Source organism: Neurospora tetrasperma, assembly GCF_000213175.1.
Source record: "Neurospora tetrasperma FGSC 2508 unplaced genomic scaffold NEUTE1scaffold_1, whole genome shotgun sequence".
NCBI classification, from domain to species: Eukaryota; Fungi; Ascomycota; class Sordariomycetes; order Sordariales; family Sordariaceae; genus Neurospora; species Neurospora tetrasperma.
Genome location: NW_009799099.1, coordinates 2,250,923 through 2,268,592, shown reverse-complemented (window position 1 = coordinate 2,268,592; position 17,670 = coordinate 2,250,923). Strand labels below are relative to the sequence as shown.

General features: G+C 52.0%; 5 protein-coding genes across 5 annotated transcripts; 3 read left to right on the top strand and 2 right to left on the bottom strand.

The window, feature by feature from the left end:
- Positions 1-452: 452 nt before the first annotated feature.
- NEUTE1DRAFT_119830 (uncharacterized protein) lies at positions 453-4,359 on the top strand (the record flags this gene model as incomplete). Its single annotated transcript, XM_009849620.1, has 4 exons — positions 453-475; positions 867-1,805; positions 1,896-3,139; positions 3,362-4,359. The coding sequence occupies 4 exons, from the start codon at positions 453-455 to the stop codon at positions 3,937-3,939; spliced, it is 2,784 nt and encodes a 927-aa protein (XP_009847922.1).
- Positions 4,360-7,856: 3,497 nt separating this feature from the next.
- Positions 7,857-11,332, bottom strand: NEUTE1DRAFT_127512 (uncharacterized protein; the record flags this gene model as incomplete). Its single annotated transcript, XM_009849619.1, has 4 exons — positions 7,857-10,741; positions 10,803-10,898; positions 11,026-11,094; positions 11,312-11,332. 4 exons carry the CDS (start codon positions 11,330-11,332, stop codon positions 8,042-8,044), a joined length of 2,886 nt encoding a protein of 961 aa, XP_009847921.1.
- A 555-nt stretch (positions 11,333-11,887) lies between these two features.
- Positions 11,888-13,970, top strand: NEUTE1DRAFT_57376 (uncharacterized protein; the record flags this gene model as incomplete). Its single annotated transcript, XM_009848983.1, has 4 exons — positions 11,888-12,262; positions 12,341-12,601; positions 12,678-13,296; positions 13,352-13,970. The coding sequence occupies 4 exons, from the start codon at positions 12,118-12,120 to the stop codon at positions 13,506-13,508; spliced, it is 1,182 nt and encodes a 393-aa protein (XP_009847285.1).
- A 104-nt stretch (positions 13,971-14,074) lies between these two features.
- Positions 14,075-15,370, bottom strand: NEUTE1DRAFT_144067 (uncharacterized protein; the record flags this gene model as incomplete). Its single annotated transcript, XM_009849618.1, has 2 exons — positions 14,075-15,210; positions 15,289-15,370. The coding sequence occupies 2 exons, from the start codon at positions 15,368-15,370 to the stop codon at positions 14,126-14,128; spliced, it is 1,167 nt and encodes a 388-aa protein (XP_009847920.1).
- Positions 15,371-16,433: 1,063 nt separating this feature from the next.
- On the top strand, positions 16,434-17,666 carry NEUTE1DRAFT_57368 (uncharacterized protein; the record flags this gene model as incomplete). Its single annotated transcript, XM_009848982.1, has 2 exons — positions 16,434-16,703; positions 16,770-17,666. 2 exons carry the CDS (start codon positions 16,434-16,436, stop codon positions 17,406-17,408), a joined length of 909 nt encoding a protein of 302 aa, XP_009847284.1.
- Positions 17,667-17,670: the final 4 nt, after the last annotated feature.

The window sequence follows — 17,670 nt, the reverse complement described above, 5'->3', positions numbered from 1 at the left end:
CCCCCCCCCCCCCCCCCCTCGTGGACCCTACAAAGCACTAGCAGTTTTAGCCCTGTCTTGTGGTCCTCTTCTTAGCCTGCCTTGTCTGTGGATCCCGCGGCGGCTTGCTTCACCAGATTGGGGCCGACCAGACGTCTAGGCTCTTGCCGGGAGATGCACGGGACCCCCATACAATATCCGAACCTTTTCCACTTACAGCCTTCTCAGCCACAAGCGCTCTGCCTGGCTTCCCATTCGGCTTCCCACTTCGATCTCTATCCTTCCCTCTCTCTGTCGGTCTGAACATCAGCTCCAGCAACATCTCTCCCGAGAATCTTGTCCCTGTCGGCGCCTCGATCCAATCTTTCGCAAGTTTTGATCATCATCATCATCACTACATACATCGTTACCCACGGTCCAACGCGCTCCCTTTATGCTCATCCAGTTAAGCGCTCGACTAAGTAGCTCTCTCCATGTGCCCATATACAAGGGCTTTGTGAGTGAACTGTGCCGCCTATGCACCTTTCCACGGCCAACATCTAGCTACCAGCCGCCTTCTTCGACTCTTTGTGTGCTTCGGCAGACCGTTGGGCTTGCTATACACTAGGAATCAGGACTCGCTAGTTCCCCGGCTGCCCCTAACCGCCTGCTTCTTGAGGTGTGATATGACAACAAGGACACCGATCTATCAAAGCTGAACCAACATTATTCTCAATGGGGATTACTTCTTGCCCCGACACTCGTTACCGGCTATCTATTCCCACCACTCCACCCGAGCTGTCGAATTCAGACATATCCTCATTCAACTTCAAGATACTCCAAGAACGATCACGGAACTCCGTTGTTCCACTTTCACCGCCCATGTCCTATTATGACCACATATCCAGGACAGGCGATATGCCCTCCACGAACAGTCCCGACGAAGCACAAGCCTCGAGAGACGTCAGCACCAACCAAAACGTTGGGCGGCAGCAGTTGCCTTCATTGAGTAGCCTATTTGGCCCATCCACGTCGCAATTTCGCCCATTGCGTTCGCCGACTTTCTCGGACCGTCCAGCATTGTACACAACATCGTCGTCAGCGCTTGATCATCCCCGAGGACCAGCTGGCAGTTGGGATAGACCTTACTCGGCATCTTCGTCCCCTTATTTTCCCCCTCCATCATTGACTTCGCAGCCTCGCAGTACACCGGATCCCAGACTTGATGAACGGCCCCACTTTCCGCCACCGTCACGGGCGCTCCCAGGCCCCCTATCACCCATGGTCAGGGAGTCAGAGCTCCAACGGCCTTATTCTCAGTCCGGTTTCAGCGCTGGGAACAAATGGTCGCTGCGTCACGAAACTGGCCAAGAATACGCGCTGGGAAACCGGGAGTACGCACCTTATAGATCATCGCCCACTGAGCGACCCCATAGTCAGCTTTCGAACGGCATCCCGGGCCGTGAGGAAGACTTGGGCTTACGTAGCGAGCGACCGGCTACGCAACCACCAACACCAGTTAGCACTGGTGCCTCAGAGGTCATCGTGGGCAAGGATGGATTGGGCCCGAAAATTTGGACAGGAACGCACTTTTTGCCCAGATTTGTCAGGGAGGAAAAGGTCGATGGCGAAACGTATTTCATATATGACGATGGAACCCGTTGCAAAGATGTCATTGATGGCGAGAAAGTCAATGCCCACTGGGGAGTGACAAAAGCTGGGAAGCCAAGAAAGAGGCTAGCAATCGCCTGCATCACTTGCCGGGAGAAGAAGATCAAGTGTGATCCAGATTACCCTCGATGCGCGCAATGTGAGAAGTTTGGGCGTACTTGCAGGTTCAAGAATGCGTAAGTGTTATCAGCCCCTTTCGCCCAGTAAACCGCTGGCGTTCTGTGTGATAGCAGATCAACATCTAATATTCAACCTATGTGATACAGGCCGCGGGGTGGACACAATACTTCACCTTCGACTCCCGCCGCCGAAGTCGACGATGCACGCCGGTTGCCCAGCATAATTCGGCCACCACCGCACGAGCACGCGAGGACGAGCGTGCACTCGAGTGGATCTGTTTCACCACGCACCACTTTTCGCCCAGCAAGCCCCGAGATGGCCTCATCCGTGCCGTCGAAACGGCTACGGGTGGGCTACGACATCTACGCTCCCGCAGGGGAGCACCGACCGCTTATGGCACCGGCAGCGGACCACATGATCCGGTCCAACATGTCCTGGCACCGTCAGCCTGAACTTCCTCGCGTCCACGAGGACACAGTGTGCCGTGCATGGCAAACAGACCCGTATGTCTCCGATCCTGAGTCCGTGATCAGCACCATAACCTCATTTTTTGTGTGCATCGATGCCACGAGCTTCCGATTCCTCCCCGAAAAGGCATTCAAAATCTGGGTACAGAACATCGCTCACCATAAGAACAAGTCCCCAGAAGATCTGATGCTCGTCTATAGCATCCTTGCTCTCGGTTCCCTCCTATCGATTGCTGGGTCCAGCGGGCTCGACCATAAGACGGAGAAAACCAACCACTACGCTCAGGTAGCCCGTTACGCTACAGAGCACGCAACGATGTCAATACAGCTTGTCCAGGCGAGAATCCTCCTTTCCCTCTACTATATGGCTATTTCGAAGCCTATCGATGCCAATGAAATGTCTAGCAGCGCTATGTCGGCAGCGGCCTATTTGCAGTTAAATCTAGAGTTGGATCAGTCTCCGGACGTAGGACGCAAATCATTCCCATATGGTTTGACCAGGGCTGGCTTTTCTGAGTGCAGAAGAAGGACGTTCTGGTCATGTTTTTTATTAGAGAGACTAAATGGCCTGTTTCCAACCCGGATGGCAGTCATCAACACAGCCGATATCTTCCTCCGACTTCCAATGGATATCCGCTCGTTCGAAGAACAAGAGGACGTCTCTGTGCCGGTCTCGACATTCGAGAATATCAACTCTTCTGGTCTTCCTGAGCCAGATCAGAAGCACCGGGATATGCAGGCAGTCGACAAGGGGACTAAAGCAGGGATGATGGGCTATCTGATTCAGGTGGTGGCCCTTTGGGGACAGGTCATGGCCTTGATATACCAAGTTGCGCATTCCGGTAGTCACCTATCAGAAGGCGAAGTGGATGTTATGGCCGGGTTTCATCAACGCTTACTGTCCCGGCTCGAAAGCTGGAGAAGTTCACTCTCTCCTGGCTTTCTTTTCTCTGCCGCCGCTCTCGACAAGGTGCAAAGGGAAAATAAGGGATCCTTTATCCTGATGCATCTTGTTTACCATCTCACGATGGTTAAAGCGCATCGACACATTCACTCATGTTTCTCGACTTCGTCGCTGCAGAGACTCGAACATGCACGCATAGCCCGCACCAATGCCCATCAGTTACTGGACATCGTGTGTACAGTAGCAAATGATATCAAAGCTTCTGGAAACGCTAGCCCAGATGGTACCAGTATGTTACCACCCTTTACCAGCTTCGCCGTCCTTGAGGCATTGGATGTGCTTTCGGCGGAGGGCCGCATACAACATCTTCCAGAACTGATTGACAGTCTTGCCATTGCACGAAGTGTCTTGGAGATCCTGGGTATGGTATGGGAAGATGCAAGGGCGCACAAGACGATGTTGGATCATCGACTGGACAGGCTGGTAGCCCTCAGGGAGAAAACTGAGGGTCTGGACGATGCTCTTACCGTACCCCTTGCTGGAAGAGGAAGGGGGAATATGTCAGAGTATGAGTTTGAGTTTGGGGGAACCCGAGTTTACGTTGCAAATCCCGACGACAGCCTTGACAGGACCTATCACAATGGAGAGGATGGCACCGTTTGTGATGCAAAAGACGAGAAACGGGCTGCGGCTACAGTTTCAGAAGGTGTGCTCAGCTGGCAAATGAGTGAAATGCTTGAGACGAGGTTTCCAAGAGAGATGGACTGCATCTATGCAGGACTACAAACGACCCATGCGCCGAGAAGTATGACAAACTGAACAAGGGAGGCGCCGGGCTTGAAGGGTTCCCCCATGATGATGAATATGCAGAGTATTCTGGATTATGCAACGAGAATACGCGTGCTACTTTTTCTTATTATGAGTTATGTGTATAATGAAGAAGGTTATGCAGCACGGCTTATATGCATGGGTGGCTGCGTGAGTGGAAGTGACGCAGTAACGGCGTTTCAGTCGATCTACTTTCCACCTGTTCGATTCTGCTTGTTTTTTTATTGATTTGACTTGGACCTTCTTGGGGTCACCCTTCTTCGGATATCTCGATCTTGACTTTTCCCTTTATCACTTCTCACAACATGTACAATCATCTTCCATCAAGCATGTTGTTGAAGACAGCTGTGTCTGGGTGTATTTGGCGGCTAGATGCATCTTCGGTTTCTTTTCTCCCTGTTGACCATCATCAACATGTTTTTATATTATCACATGCATGCGCAAATTTGCTTTCGGCGTTTCTGTCCTTAGGGTGGCTCAGTAAAATAACCCGGCATTTGAGTTTGGAGCAGAAGGTGATGCGACTCCCTCACTTCGATGAGTGTACCAGGAATCAGGAGCTTGGATAGAGTCAATGGGGTGAGGTAGAGGCTGAGAAAGATGCTTTGCTCTCGCAACTGCGAGACACTGATTCGGTCTCCCTGGCTCTATCAACAGTTACACAGCCGATCAGAATTGATGACCCGTCTGCCTCATTACCTCATCTTTCCAATCTGCTTGTCCATCTATCCTCCAATAAACCTGTTTTTACCTGGGTGCGGCCACTTGTCGAGCCGACGATCCGTTTGATGGCCCTTTGTATCCAAATGCAGCAGACACAAGGTAGGTAGCATACAGACCGAATGAAGTTCATTGCTCATCATTTCCTGGGTTGGATTTTATTCCCAATTAGGTTGCCATTGCGCACTGCGTTGTTTCGGTAGTAACGAAGGTCGTCAGCCCTCTTGGCTTCCATGCTTTCGCTTCTTGGCTGCTTCTAGAATATCATGCGATATCCTTCCATGCCATGTAACCTCCAAGTCATCACATTATGTATGCACATGCATGCAATGCAATTCGCACATTTTGCATGTAACACACTTCAGCTGTTTCCAGAAAACTTCCACGCCATTAACAGCGAGCGGTTCGCTCTCGATTCGGTAAAGTTAAACGAGATTGGAACACATATGTACCGTGATAGTTGATATGCCGTTGTAGGTTTTACGGCAGCTGTTGTACATAGGTAGAGGTAGCTAGACATTCTAGAGGCGATGTACATACCTAGGCAGGTAAACCACGGCCATATGATAGGGACTGCACATTTGACAGGCATTTGGGTTTCTCCGATTCGATTTTTTTCGCAAGGCCCTCCAATCTGTATGTACTCTGGTACTTCCCGTCTTCGTACAGGCAGCCACTAGAAGTAATGTACATACATCCACCTCTGCTTATACGGCTGAATTGTCTCACCTTTGGTACCGTGTTACGGCACGACACGACACGACCAGTATCATCGATGATATGATAAATATGCAGAGCAGACGGGATCGTGCGATAGAAGGGTCTTGGAAATCTGAAGGAAGGAAAAAAAGGAACAGAAAAAAACAAAACGCAACTTCCACCCATTGTACCTGCTACATTGGCTACGTCTACTGTAGTACAGGTGAGTACCGCTCCCAACGAACTCCAGCTTGCACTTTCCCACTTCCACTACTCACTCGCAACATGCATGTAACCGTACCTCGACATCCCAGTCGTTCTGTCCTGGTTCCTCCTCTGTTTAAATTCATTTCATGCGCGGCTCTCTCTGCTTACGTCTTGGCTTCTTTCCGCCCTTTGCAGACAGATGAGGTAGCATTTCGAGCACGGCCATATCAAATATTAATATTGTGTCTCTTATTGCTTGGTCGAGCTGTACCGTTTGTTTTGGCCGTTGAGTGAGGACGGAATTCGAATTACTATTTGAATCTTGCTGAAAATGATAAGCATAGCTGTAGTGCCGAAGCGACTTTGTCAAGTTCCAGATTTAGAGGTACTTTGTAGTCGAGATGGGTGGATATACGTACCTTACCTTTCGGTGGCATCAGCAGCAACCACTTGACGGATGGCTAGTCTGTTCCTTCACATACTTAGACTTATTTGGATATGCAGTGGCAGCAAGTGGCAAGGCACGGAGTTTGAGAAAGTGCTTGACTACCTTAGGTAGGTTGTCATCTGGACTTTCCTCGTGAATCATCATCACTTCCTGTTCTAAAATCAGAAGGCAGGCATGTGTTCATCCTTGTAAACAACCCATGGCATTGATTAATGATCAACGTCTAACAATGGAATGTACCTGTCGGTATGAAGAGATACAACATGCAGACCGAAAAGCCAAGATCACAACCGCCATCACACGTGAAATCACTTCCCACTTCCACATTGCGGACCTAAAGCCGACCCGGGACCGTAAGTAGAGGTATCGCATTGCACGCCATCCCCCACATTTCCGAGCCTTCCTTTCTTCCTTCCTTCTTTCCTTCCATTTTTCATTGCTTTTTCCTTCTTCCATTTCCCTTCCACTGCCCTTCTTCCCTCCCCGTGGCCCGCCCACCATCCCCATACCTACCGGTCGGTACCCCAATGTGGGAGGGAGGCATCATCGCTGCACCTACATACATGATGCAAGTACAAAAATCATTCCGTTATTACTTATCCCCTTAGTTATCCTTTAGTTTTGTTTCTGCCGTGCTTCCGTCATCCTCGCACGCAATGATACAGTGTATGTAACGCCCCGACAATCTGACAATCTGACATGCATCTACTACGCCGCAACTCGACAGCGGCTGACCTTCTAGAAGCAGCACGGAAGGTTTTACTTTCCGGGGGGTTGGGGTCATAAAGGATAATGATGATAATAGAACGTAAGAGGCATTGCGAATGGGCTCACTCACAAGGTCGGACAATGGAAGAGGCTGCATGGATGGATGGATGGATGCAATGCGAGAATAGTAAGTACGGTACCTACCTACTTAGGTACATATCTAATAGACTGGAAAGCTTGTATGCTGCCCATGCCCGAAATCCTTCGAATGCATTCATTGCCTTCTATTGCATGGAACGCATAGAACTTCTTCCGTCTATTCGCTGCTGGTGAGTGGCACAAGCATACCTACCTACCTATGTAGTGTACATCTAACCTCATTGAGTGCTGCGGACGGCGTGATACCGTCGGGATTTGCAAGACCCCATGGTACCTATGTTACCAATAGACCGAAGAAACTTGCCAGACTGGAAAAAGAGGGGGTTAGGGTCATATCACAGGTAGATCTGCAGCGCCCAAGTCCGAGCCTGTGCTTTATAAAATGCAGGAGTTTTCACTACCTTCCTGAGCGGACATAGGTACAGAAGTATGCCGCTGCCTGTGCTTACTGCCGGGCGCTCGAAGAGGGTTAGTCTAGAAGTTTACCAATTTGGCGAGTTACTACGGTAGGCAGAGCAAGGTAAAGGTAAAGGTAGAGAGAGGTAGGTATGCATGGTGTGCATATGCATATATATGCATTGTTGATGGAGCAGATATGAGTTGAAGCGAATGGAAGTTCTCGCCGTTGCTGTGAAAGAGTCGAGCAGCTTGGATGGGTGCTCTTGAGCTATTTGAGGGAGTGGTTGAGTTGAATGGAAACCGTTGTGCCATGGTATGCCTTTTATTACTGGGTTTGGAGTCATGAGTGATGCTGGCTTGTGTTGAGGGTGATGGTGTCAAACGACCTCGCGCGATGCTCCAGTCCATGGCAAGATAGAATCATATCACCCCCGTAGTCCATCATGCTGCTGTTCTTCTTGCTGGCTGGATTGGAAAGGCCATTTGGCGGTTCTTGCTTGCGTTAATCGCTTGTCGCAATGGGCCTAATAGCTTTCTGGGGGGAGGCAGAGGGTTTGAGTGATGACGAGGTTTACTATCTTGGATAACTCAATGAACGGACTTGCTACGAATGTCAGCAGGATCTAATACGATGATTATGAACATGATACAATGAAGATACGCAGCACCGCTCTAAATAGCATTAACAACTCCATACAACTACTGATGACATTCCAGCTCCATAAAGCAACCCCCGGGTACTTGTTTTCCTATTCAGAAAACATGTCTCGCCTCTTTGATCCCCCCCTCAAGCATCTCCGCCAGCAAGTCCCACTTCGCCGCCGCATCCTCCCTGCTCCCCCTCGCCACACCTCTCAGTCCGTTCGCGACAAACCTGAGATGCCGCTCAAAGTCGCTGTGCATCTCTTTCATGACCGCAGCAGTTGACTTATTGTTGCCCCTTGCAAGGGCGTCCTCCATAATACTCCTCTTCCACTTCTCCTCCCTTATAGCACAAGCAGCGTTTTCACCTTCATCATCATCACCGTCATCCTCCCCATCAATTCCCACCCCTAAACCTGTCTTGCTATACAACGAGGCCGTCCTCCCCGCTCTAGTCTTTCGCTTGTGCTGTTGCTGCTGCTGCGAAGCCGAGAATGTCGACAGCCTCGAAATCTCCTGCTGCTCCTCTTCCAGCCTGGCTATCTCCGCCTGGTGGCTGTCTTCCAGCTTGATGGCCAGGTCGTATATGTCCAGGATGCAGTCGCGGATGGGACGAAGTCGCTTCCCTTGGCAGGATTCGCTGAGGATCCGATCGAGAAACTTGGAGTGCACCTCGCCGACGTCGTCAACGTCCAGCGCATGTTGTAAGGCTTCGTCCATTTTGTTGATGTTGGGCGCAAAGACGAGCGTGGTGAGGTAGCTCATCATGGTGTTGCAGAACCAGAGGAGCTTGGTTCGAAGAAGGTAGTAGGTGGATTGGTGGCGGGCTGGCGTGGTGGTGGTTCCCAAGAGCGGGTGCTTGAGAAGGTATATGGCTCTGCGAGTTTGGAGCAGGAAGACAAACATTGTTTGATACCCTTTGACCTCGGCCGGACTGATGATCATCTGGATAGGCCATGGTAAGTGGTAAATGAGGCGGATAGCTGGGAGGGTGTTGCGGACTGAGGCCCGGGAAGCGGCTGGGCTGTTGGCGATATACCGTTGCTCGATATCGGCGGACAAGCGATGCCCGGCCACGCACTGTGAAAATGCCTCCTGAGCAATTTCGGTCAGTGTGAACTTGTCGTTCCAACTCGTACTGAAGTTATCCAGTTGTCTGAAGATGGTCGAAGCAAAGGCATCCGAGGTGGCGCCGTCGGACATCAAGTAGAGACATCGGAGAGCGTCGAATGCCCGCGATAGCCCGTATGAGTCGAACAGGATATCAAGCAACGTGATGGATGCTGAGTGGTATTTGCTTTGAATCCACTTGTTAAAGGCATTGCCAAAGAGCTCCGAGAATGGCGCAAAGCTAGTGCCATCTGAGCAGACGGCAGCAAATTCCATGGGTGGTTCCTCTGCTTTCATCCGGTCTGCTACAGGGGAATATCGCTTGAGATGTTTCAAGACCACAATGCTTTTTCCAGCCCGGACTATTCGATCAACAGCAGGACTCAGGAACCGTGGGGCATTCAAGACTCCTTCCGAGCTGACGAGTTGGTGAAACTGCTGTTCCCATATTTGGTGCAACTGGGGCCTCGCAGATGACTTGCCGATGAAAAAGGTCCGATCTCCGGCGAGGAGTTCCCCTTCTTCCATCCAGAATCGGATAGGTTTCAGGTACACTTGAAAGCAATCAAGGAAGATGGTCCCCAGAAGCTTATATGTGTCAAGGCTACCTTCCATTTGTGCCATTCCGACTGCGTCATAAAGCAATTCAAGGTAACGAAATGCCTTAGTATTGCGTTCCCGATGGACTTGCTGTACGATACCGGAAAGGACATATAAGGGGGCTAATGACGGCCCTAGTTCTGCCAACATGGCCACTAGGCTGACAATCACGTCCTTGTGAATGGTAACAAACCGCCCTTGAATAGCAGTCAACTCTTGGTCGAATGACTGAAGAGCCTTTTGAAGTGAGTCCTGGAACACCTGGAGAAGTGGTTCTTCTTTTTCCTTTTTGCTAGCGTAAATGCGCAGCGGGGCGAGCTTTCGGCCACATTCGGAAAAGGTGTTCACCAGAGCATCGTACGTCTGCCACGAAACTTCCTCCAGCACGTAGTCGGGAACAGGCTTACATGCCAAATCAAAAAGAGAGGTTGGCAGGCCGCGGAGCATAAATACAACTTCGCGGAGAAGTTGGAGACTTGTGATGGGCGTCTTCTTCTGTCGCCCATCGGGGTCAAAATCATGGGTAGCATTTCTCCAGTCCTGGCTGTCTAGGATCCGTCTCAGCAACTCTTCACCGCCTGAGAGCTTGATGGCCAAGTCCTGTGCTGTGCGTGGGGCATCGTCTGGAACTGAGGAAGCTGTGCTTGGAGATGCAATGGAAACATCGGAAGCCACATGCTCGCGTTCGTAATAGTCTTCTTCGTCTGAACTCGGAGCATGGTCAAGAATTTTCCACAGAGCGCGCTCTTGATGCCAGCCATCTTCCTTGGCAATCTGTCGCCAAGTCAGTTTGGGTACGGCATCCTTCTCTGGTTCTTTCAGGCGCTCAAGATCGCTCAGCCTGGACTTTTGTGCAGGCTTGTCGGACAGCTCCAGGAGAAAGTGCAATACTTCAGGGGTGAAGTCGTTGACGTGCGGCTTGAGTGCATCCAGTCGTTGCTCAAGGGCGTCTCCAAGGGGTTCTCGATTGATGATGCGGAAGCGTTCCACAAGCCCAGCCAGGCGGTTCTGCACCTCGAACTGGTTCGTCCTAAGAAAGTTCTGGTTCAGCAGACTTTGTACTGTTGATTCCCTCAGAGACTGGAGTTTTCGTTTTTGGGTCTGATGGCAATGTCAGTCAAGGCAGGCCATGGCCGGAAAAGGGGGATTGAAAATAACAGACCTTTGGGACGGCGGCAACGGCATCAATAAGCTCGTCGGTCAACGCCGCGAGCTCTGAAAGGTATGACATGCTACCGCCTTGCAGTGACTGAGCATCCTGAGAATGGAGTGAGTAAACACGAGAAGTGAAAGTCTACTGCCCGGCTCAAACTGGTGTTTCGTCGCAAGCAGTGTTAGACGCGACTTGATCCACTAGCATCGCTTGACGTCCAGGTTGGGTTTACCGAACGAGCTGCTCTTGCTAGGGAATTAGCAGTGTGTGAAGTTGGGAACAGGTGGTAATGCACTAGTTCCTATTATAAAGGTAAGTCCAATCAAATGTCAATTCACTCAATGAGAACATTGGACGTCTCAAGCAGGACCATCTTTTTTGTGAAGCAGCTGAGAGGAAGAAGCTTTCGTTGAATGGAAGAAATGGAATTGCAAAAAGTCAGGTGAATGTTGTCGAGGTTCTCAACGGGCATAGACTGGCCGTCTCAACCACAGGGACAAGACCTCACGGGCACGCACCTGATGCACTGCAGCGGCCATGTTCCAGCGGGCAGCACCGAACAACAGCAGGCAGGCGCACGGACCAGCCACATCCCTTCGTTTTCACCTGATAGCCTGCCGGTCACCACGACGACAAGCCCAGGCAGGCAAGACCACTTCCCGTCCAAAGGTACAGCAACAAGCCACACCCAACTCAACCACGTCGCCAATCGGGTGGTATCAAATCAGAGTGTGGCCGTGGTCAAGAGTTTCAATGAACCCCTATTCGAACCAAAACAATTGTTTGAGCCTTTGAAGTGGTGCCAAGGCAAACAAGCACCCGTCCGTCCAATGCGACAGGGGCAGCGCTATCAGCCTCAGACACGCGAATCCCGGTCGTCTGGACGCACCGATAGGGACTGCGCTGATAGTGGCGGCGGGCGGGCAGTGGGGAGCCACCAGCGTGGGACCTCGCTGCCCGCCCGCTGTAACTTTTAGTGATCCCCTTTTCCGCCTTTCCTGCCTGCAGCTGTATCTGTGCCCATCTGCGCCTGACAAGCAAACACACCTAACATCGGCGCTGGCATCTCCATCTTTTTCGACCTTCCTGAATTCTGCCTTGTTCCTGTCTTCCCCTTTTTCAGGCCATCACCACTCGACCCACCCCCGAGCTTGGCCATCGCAGTACAAGAGTCGGCACGTCGCCGAGCCCCGCGCTGCGATCCCACCATCAACCTAGGTATATCACCGTTTGATAGATGAAGTAGTCAACCCCGTGGCCGTGACACCTCGAACCATCCCGGTTGGACACTTGGACTTCTCCAGTCTCCTAACCTCCTATCACAATGGCGATTGCTCGCCCAGTACGAGCCCTGGCCCTGGCGGCTGCGCTCGTCTGGTGTTTCTTCATATGGCAGCTTCTGTCGCCATCGGGAACCGCCATGACCAAAGACAAATACTTGTCCTTTGAGCGAGATCCCAACCTGGACCGTAAGTGGATGTGGCGCTTTTGTTTTGTCCGCCGTCGCATTGCTGTTCGATGCTAATCTGCTCTTGCGCGTCGCACAGCTACGGGAGAACCCGAAGGGAAGCTCATACGCGCTTCCGAAGACTATGCGCCGGGCGCAAAGAACTCGGCCAGAATCAATGCCACTCTGCTGGCGCTGGTGCGAAACGAGGAGCTGGAAGGCATGCTGCAGGCGATGCGCGACCTCGAGCGGACATGGAACCACAAGTTCAACTACCCCTGGACCTTTTTCAACGACGTGCCCTTTTCCGAAGAGTTCAAGAAGAGAACGCGCGCGGTAACGAAGGCCGAGGTCAGATACGGTATGTAAGGCGGTGTAGCCACCCACACGGCATGATACGTAGAGCAGACGGGCTGATTTCACTATGACGGTTACAGAACTTATTCCCAAGGAGCACTGGGAAATGCCATCATGGATTAACCAGGACCTGTACCACGAGTCGGTCAAGATCCTCGAAGAAAAGAAGATTCAGTATGCCGACAAAATCTCGTACCACCAGATGTGCCGGTGGAACAGCGGCATGTTCTACAAGCACCCGGCCCTGGCCAACACGCAGTACTACTGGCGCGTCGAGCCCAACGTTCACTTCTTTTGCGATGTCGACTATGACGTTTTCCGCTACATGCACGATAACAACAAGACGTACGGCTTCACCATCAACCTGTACGACGCCCCGGCTTCCATCACTACTCTGTGGCCCGAAACCGAAAAGTTCTTGGCCGAGCACCCCGAGTATGTGCACGAGAACAGCGCCATGAATTGGCTGACGGACAAGACCCGCCGTCCCGACCACACAAAGGATGCCAACGGTTATTCGACATGCCACTTTTGGAGCAACTTTGAGATTGGCGATATGAACTTCTGGCGCAGCAAGGCGTACGAGGATTATTTCAACCACTTGGACCGTGCCGGTGGCTTTTTCTACGAGCGTTGGGGTGACGCACCTGTTCACAGTATTGCCCTGGGTCTCTTCGAAGACTCTAGCAAGATTCATTGGTGAGTGTCGACAGAAAATTTGCCTAAACCACTTATGCTGACCATCCCTTTTTAGGTTCCGCGATATTGGCTATCAGCACATTCCCTTCTTCAACTGTCCCAACTCCCCCAAGTGCAAGGGCTGTGTTACCGGCCGTTTCACCGATGGCGAGGCCTGGCTCAACAGGGAAGACTGCAGACCCAACTGGTTCAAGTACGTCGGCATGGGCTAAGCTGGTGGACGAAACCCGAACGACACACACATCGAAAAAAAACAAATTAAACACGAAACAGTAATGGAGCGTTGGCGCTGGCTGAGTTTTCGACAACGAAAAGTCTCTAGGCCGCGCTACTGTATCATACCCGGCTACGTAGCCTTGCGGTGTTGCATATGACATGCTTTCGGGATACATACGCTTATGGAACTGACGAAGGAACTTGTCTGACGCTGGCGGTATCCAGCCATCTAATGATGCTTGTACATACTAATTTATGACGAATTCCTGATGCACGACACATGATCAAAATGGGCGGTTACGGGGTGTGTTCTTGGATTCTCAGGGCGGTTCTATGCCACCGAAGACGCTGCGGATACGTCTGTTTAGAGTAGTATGAGGGTTCAAACTGTTAGAAGATGCGGAACGGCTTACTCTTGTTGAATTTTTGATCGGAATAGAGGAACCAATTCGTACCCGCATTGTATGATACGTGACGTACACTGTGCCCTGGTCCTTCCCCTAAACTAGATCGGTATGGAATTTTGCATCAAGTAAAAACATAGGTAAACGGCTGTACGAGCTCTCAGATATCGATCCATTTTCTTCGATGCATTCAAGACTAGCACTGATGATCACGCTTCTCCATACACTGTCACAACCCCCGATGTACCGCCGACACAAAACTGGTTCCCAAACCCACCGTCCTTCCACGCAACACAACTGACCACATTCTTCCTCTCCTTTTCCTTCCCATCCCTTCCCACCACAACCTTCCCACCACCCGGCCCCCACGGAACCCCAAGCTTAGCCACAAGCTTGCCGGTCAAGAGATCCCAAGCCCACACTCGTCCCTCTCCGTTCGAGTTCTCCGCTCCATTCTCATCACCAGCAACAACCCATCTCTCCCCGCCTCCCAGCACGCTCTGCACCCTAATCTCCTTATTCGTCCACCCCCCAGCTGCGTCCCCGTTCGCATTTCCATCGCCGCCATACGTCCTCAAACACTGCCCATTGCTCCTGTCCATCAACCGGATCTTACTATCCAAACTCCCCACTAGAACCGTCTTCCCATCTCTCGCCAGACACAGGCTCGTCACCGCTCCCGGGAAAACGTCCGTCACCAACCGTCCCATCCGCACATCATACGTCCTCACCCGTCCATCCACACTCCCCGCCAGTACCTCCGCTCCTCCGGGAGAAACAGCAAGACTCGTAATCCCATCCTTGGCGTCCCCCAGCACCTGCACGGGTCTACTTGAACTCTGCGAGCGCACATCCCATATCCGCACCGTCGTGTCGTGGCCTCCCGAAATCAGCAAGGAATCATCGACGCCAGCGAAAATGACCGAGTTGATGCGCCCCGTGGTGTGGCCCTGGTTGGAAAAGCGGCGGATGGTGGTGGCTGTCGAAACGTCCCAGAGGAAGACGGCGCGGTCGCCGCCTGAGGACGCAAAGGTGGCGTTGGAGGAGGAAACGGAGAGGGAGAGGACTTCGTAGCCGTGGGAGGTGTAGGTTTGGATCAGGCGGCCTTGTGGGGGTGTGGTTGAGGGGGCCTGGGAAGGTTTTGTGATGAAGGAGGTTGATAAGGTGGTGGTGGTGGTGGTTGAAGACGAGGGGGAGGCTGGGATGGGGTTGTAGAGACGGATGGACCGGTCGGCAGATCCGGTGAGAATGTAAGTCCCTGGTGAGGCAGAGTAGGTTACTGCGTGGACGGGGCCTGTTTCGATAAAAGGGGGTTGTGGTTAGCTGAGGATTGGGATGAGAGGGTTAGGTTGGCGGAGGTGAGAGGCCATACCATTTGAGCCTAGCAGCTGGGACAGGATCTTTCGGGGAAAATCGTCATTCCCATTAAAGGTGTTATTGTCGTACACATCCATTTGGACCGGGGTGTTTCTGTTTCAGCTCTGGGCCATTTGTGTTATTGTTTATGTTTGGTGGATTTCATATCGGCGTTGATGCCGTGGGTGGTGATGGGATTATCTCATGTCAGGCAACTATGTGATCGTGTTGATTGTGTGACCGGCGTGTTTTTGGATACCTGGAATACCGACTAACTTTGCCAGATGCTGAAAGTAATATTGAAGACAATATGAAAGTGATGCTTCAGTATTTTCAGCGGGACCTTGTTCGAGTCTTCGAACCGTCGGCAAACAATGAGCGATGCTCGTTCAAGTTGCGGTTTGTATTAACGGGAGATATTCACAAAAGGTTCACAAGCGCGCAGTGGGTTAAAAGGCGGATGATCGTTGATAACCCTAACCCGCAACTGCTACACAGTACGCTCATAACTTGAACTGTTACGCGACTCGGATCCGCCAAGATGTCACGGTGCGTGCACCAGGTTCAGCGACAGAAAGGATGAACAAAGCCACACAGTTGATCGACCGTATGCAACATACCACAGTAGTACTCCGCGCTGATCGAGCTCTTCTTTCCCCGCGAGAAAGATGGCAAACATCCATACCGACGGGAGCGTATCTGTGCTTCGACTATTTGCAACCTGTCTGCTCGTTAACACCGTGACCGATGAAACTAGAAATCTGACAGCGGAAAGTGGGGGGTGGCACAAGCTCCCGTTCTTGCCTGCACCCCAGCCTCACGTGGCGCGCCCACCTTGATGGATAAGTCTCTTGGGGGAATCATGATCTCGATCTGCTGCTTATCCGACAGAACCCAGCAACAACCACAACCTCACCTGTCCGCTTCCCCTTGCCGAACTCCAGACCTTTAACAACATCTCTTTGTCGAGTTCACCGGTTTCACCAGTTTCACGACATTAAACTTCTGTCGCGCGATTACACCAGAATCAACACGCTGAAAATCATCACTACACATCTTTGCAACACAAGCGCTTCACACTCGTTGCCCTGTTAGACAAAGCGACCAAACAGTCAACCTTTTCGACCTTGATCAAATCATCAACCCCCATCCACCCTCAAAATGTCCGAACGCAAAGTCCTAACCAAATACTACCCCCCGGATTTCGACCCCTCCCTCGTCGGCCGCTCGCGGCAACCCAAGCAAACCGGCCCCAAAGTCCAAACCGTCCGCCTCATGGCCCCCTTTTCCCTGCGCTGCTCCACCTGCGGCGAATACATGTACAAAGGGCGCAAGTTCAACGCGCGCAAGGAAACTCCCGTCGACGAGCGCTACCTCGGCATCCAGATCTACCGCTTCTACATCCGATGCACGCGCTGTAGTGCCGAGATCGTCTTCCGGACCGACCCCAAAAACCAGGACTATGCTGTCGAGAAGGGCGCCAAGCGGAACACGGAGCCGTGGCGCCGCGGGTTGGAAGGGGAACTGGAGGAGACGGATGAGCAGAGACTGGACCGGATCGAGAGGGAGATGGCGGATGAGAATGGGGAGATTGCGCAAGCGGAGGAGAGGAATGCGATGGCGGAACTGGAGCAAAAGACGGCTGACGCCAAAAGGGAGATGGCGGTCGCGGATGCGTTGGATGAGATTCGGAGTCGGAATGCGAGACTGGAGAAGGCGCAAAGGGAAGGTGGGGTGGATATTGAGAGTCTACTTGGTGGGAGGGGATTGAGCGAGGAGGAGGAGAGGAGGAGGAGAGAGGAGGAGGAGGATGCAGAAGCGGCTAGGAAGGCATTTGAGTTTGCGAGGTTGCAGCAAAAGCTGGAGGAAACGCCGGCCGAGGAGGAGGTGCTGGGTCTGCCGAGTATCCCTGGGGCGGCGGCAAATGGGGAGGGCTCGTCCGGTTCTTCGCCTAGTGCTGGTGTTGGGCCTTCGTCTGCTTCGTCAACGGCAGCGACGGCGACAGCGGTGACAGCCTCGAACCCGGCATCAGCCGCTGCGACCGACATGCCCCCTCCCAGTTTCAAGCGCCAGGTCAAGAAAAAGAAGGACCACTCGGCCTTGCTTGGTATCAAGAAGAAGCAACCCCTGGTCTGAGGAAACAAACCGGGCGGGAAGTCAAGATACCTTGGTTCGAAAATTTTCACCATCAGTACGTCAGGGTGTGGAGAGGCATCATGGATCTCATGATGGAGATTGCCGAATGCAGATTGTCGAATGCCACGAGGAGCGGTCCGCAATGGCCATTCTTTCAGCCTTCTAGTGTACATCGCAGCAAACATGATCGACGTGGTAGATGGATGGATGTTGATACCCAGTGAGTTTACTTCTAGTCAATACAGCCAATTGATAACCCACA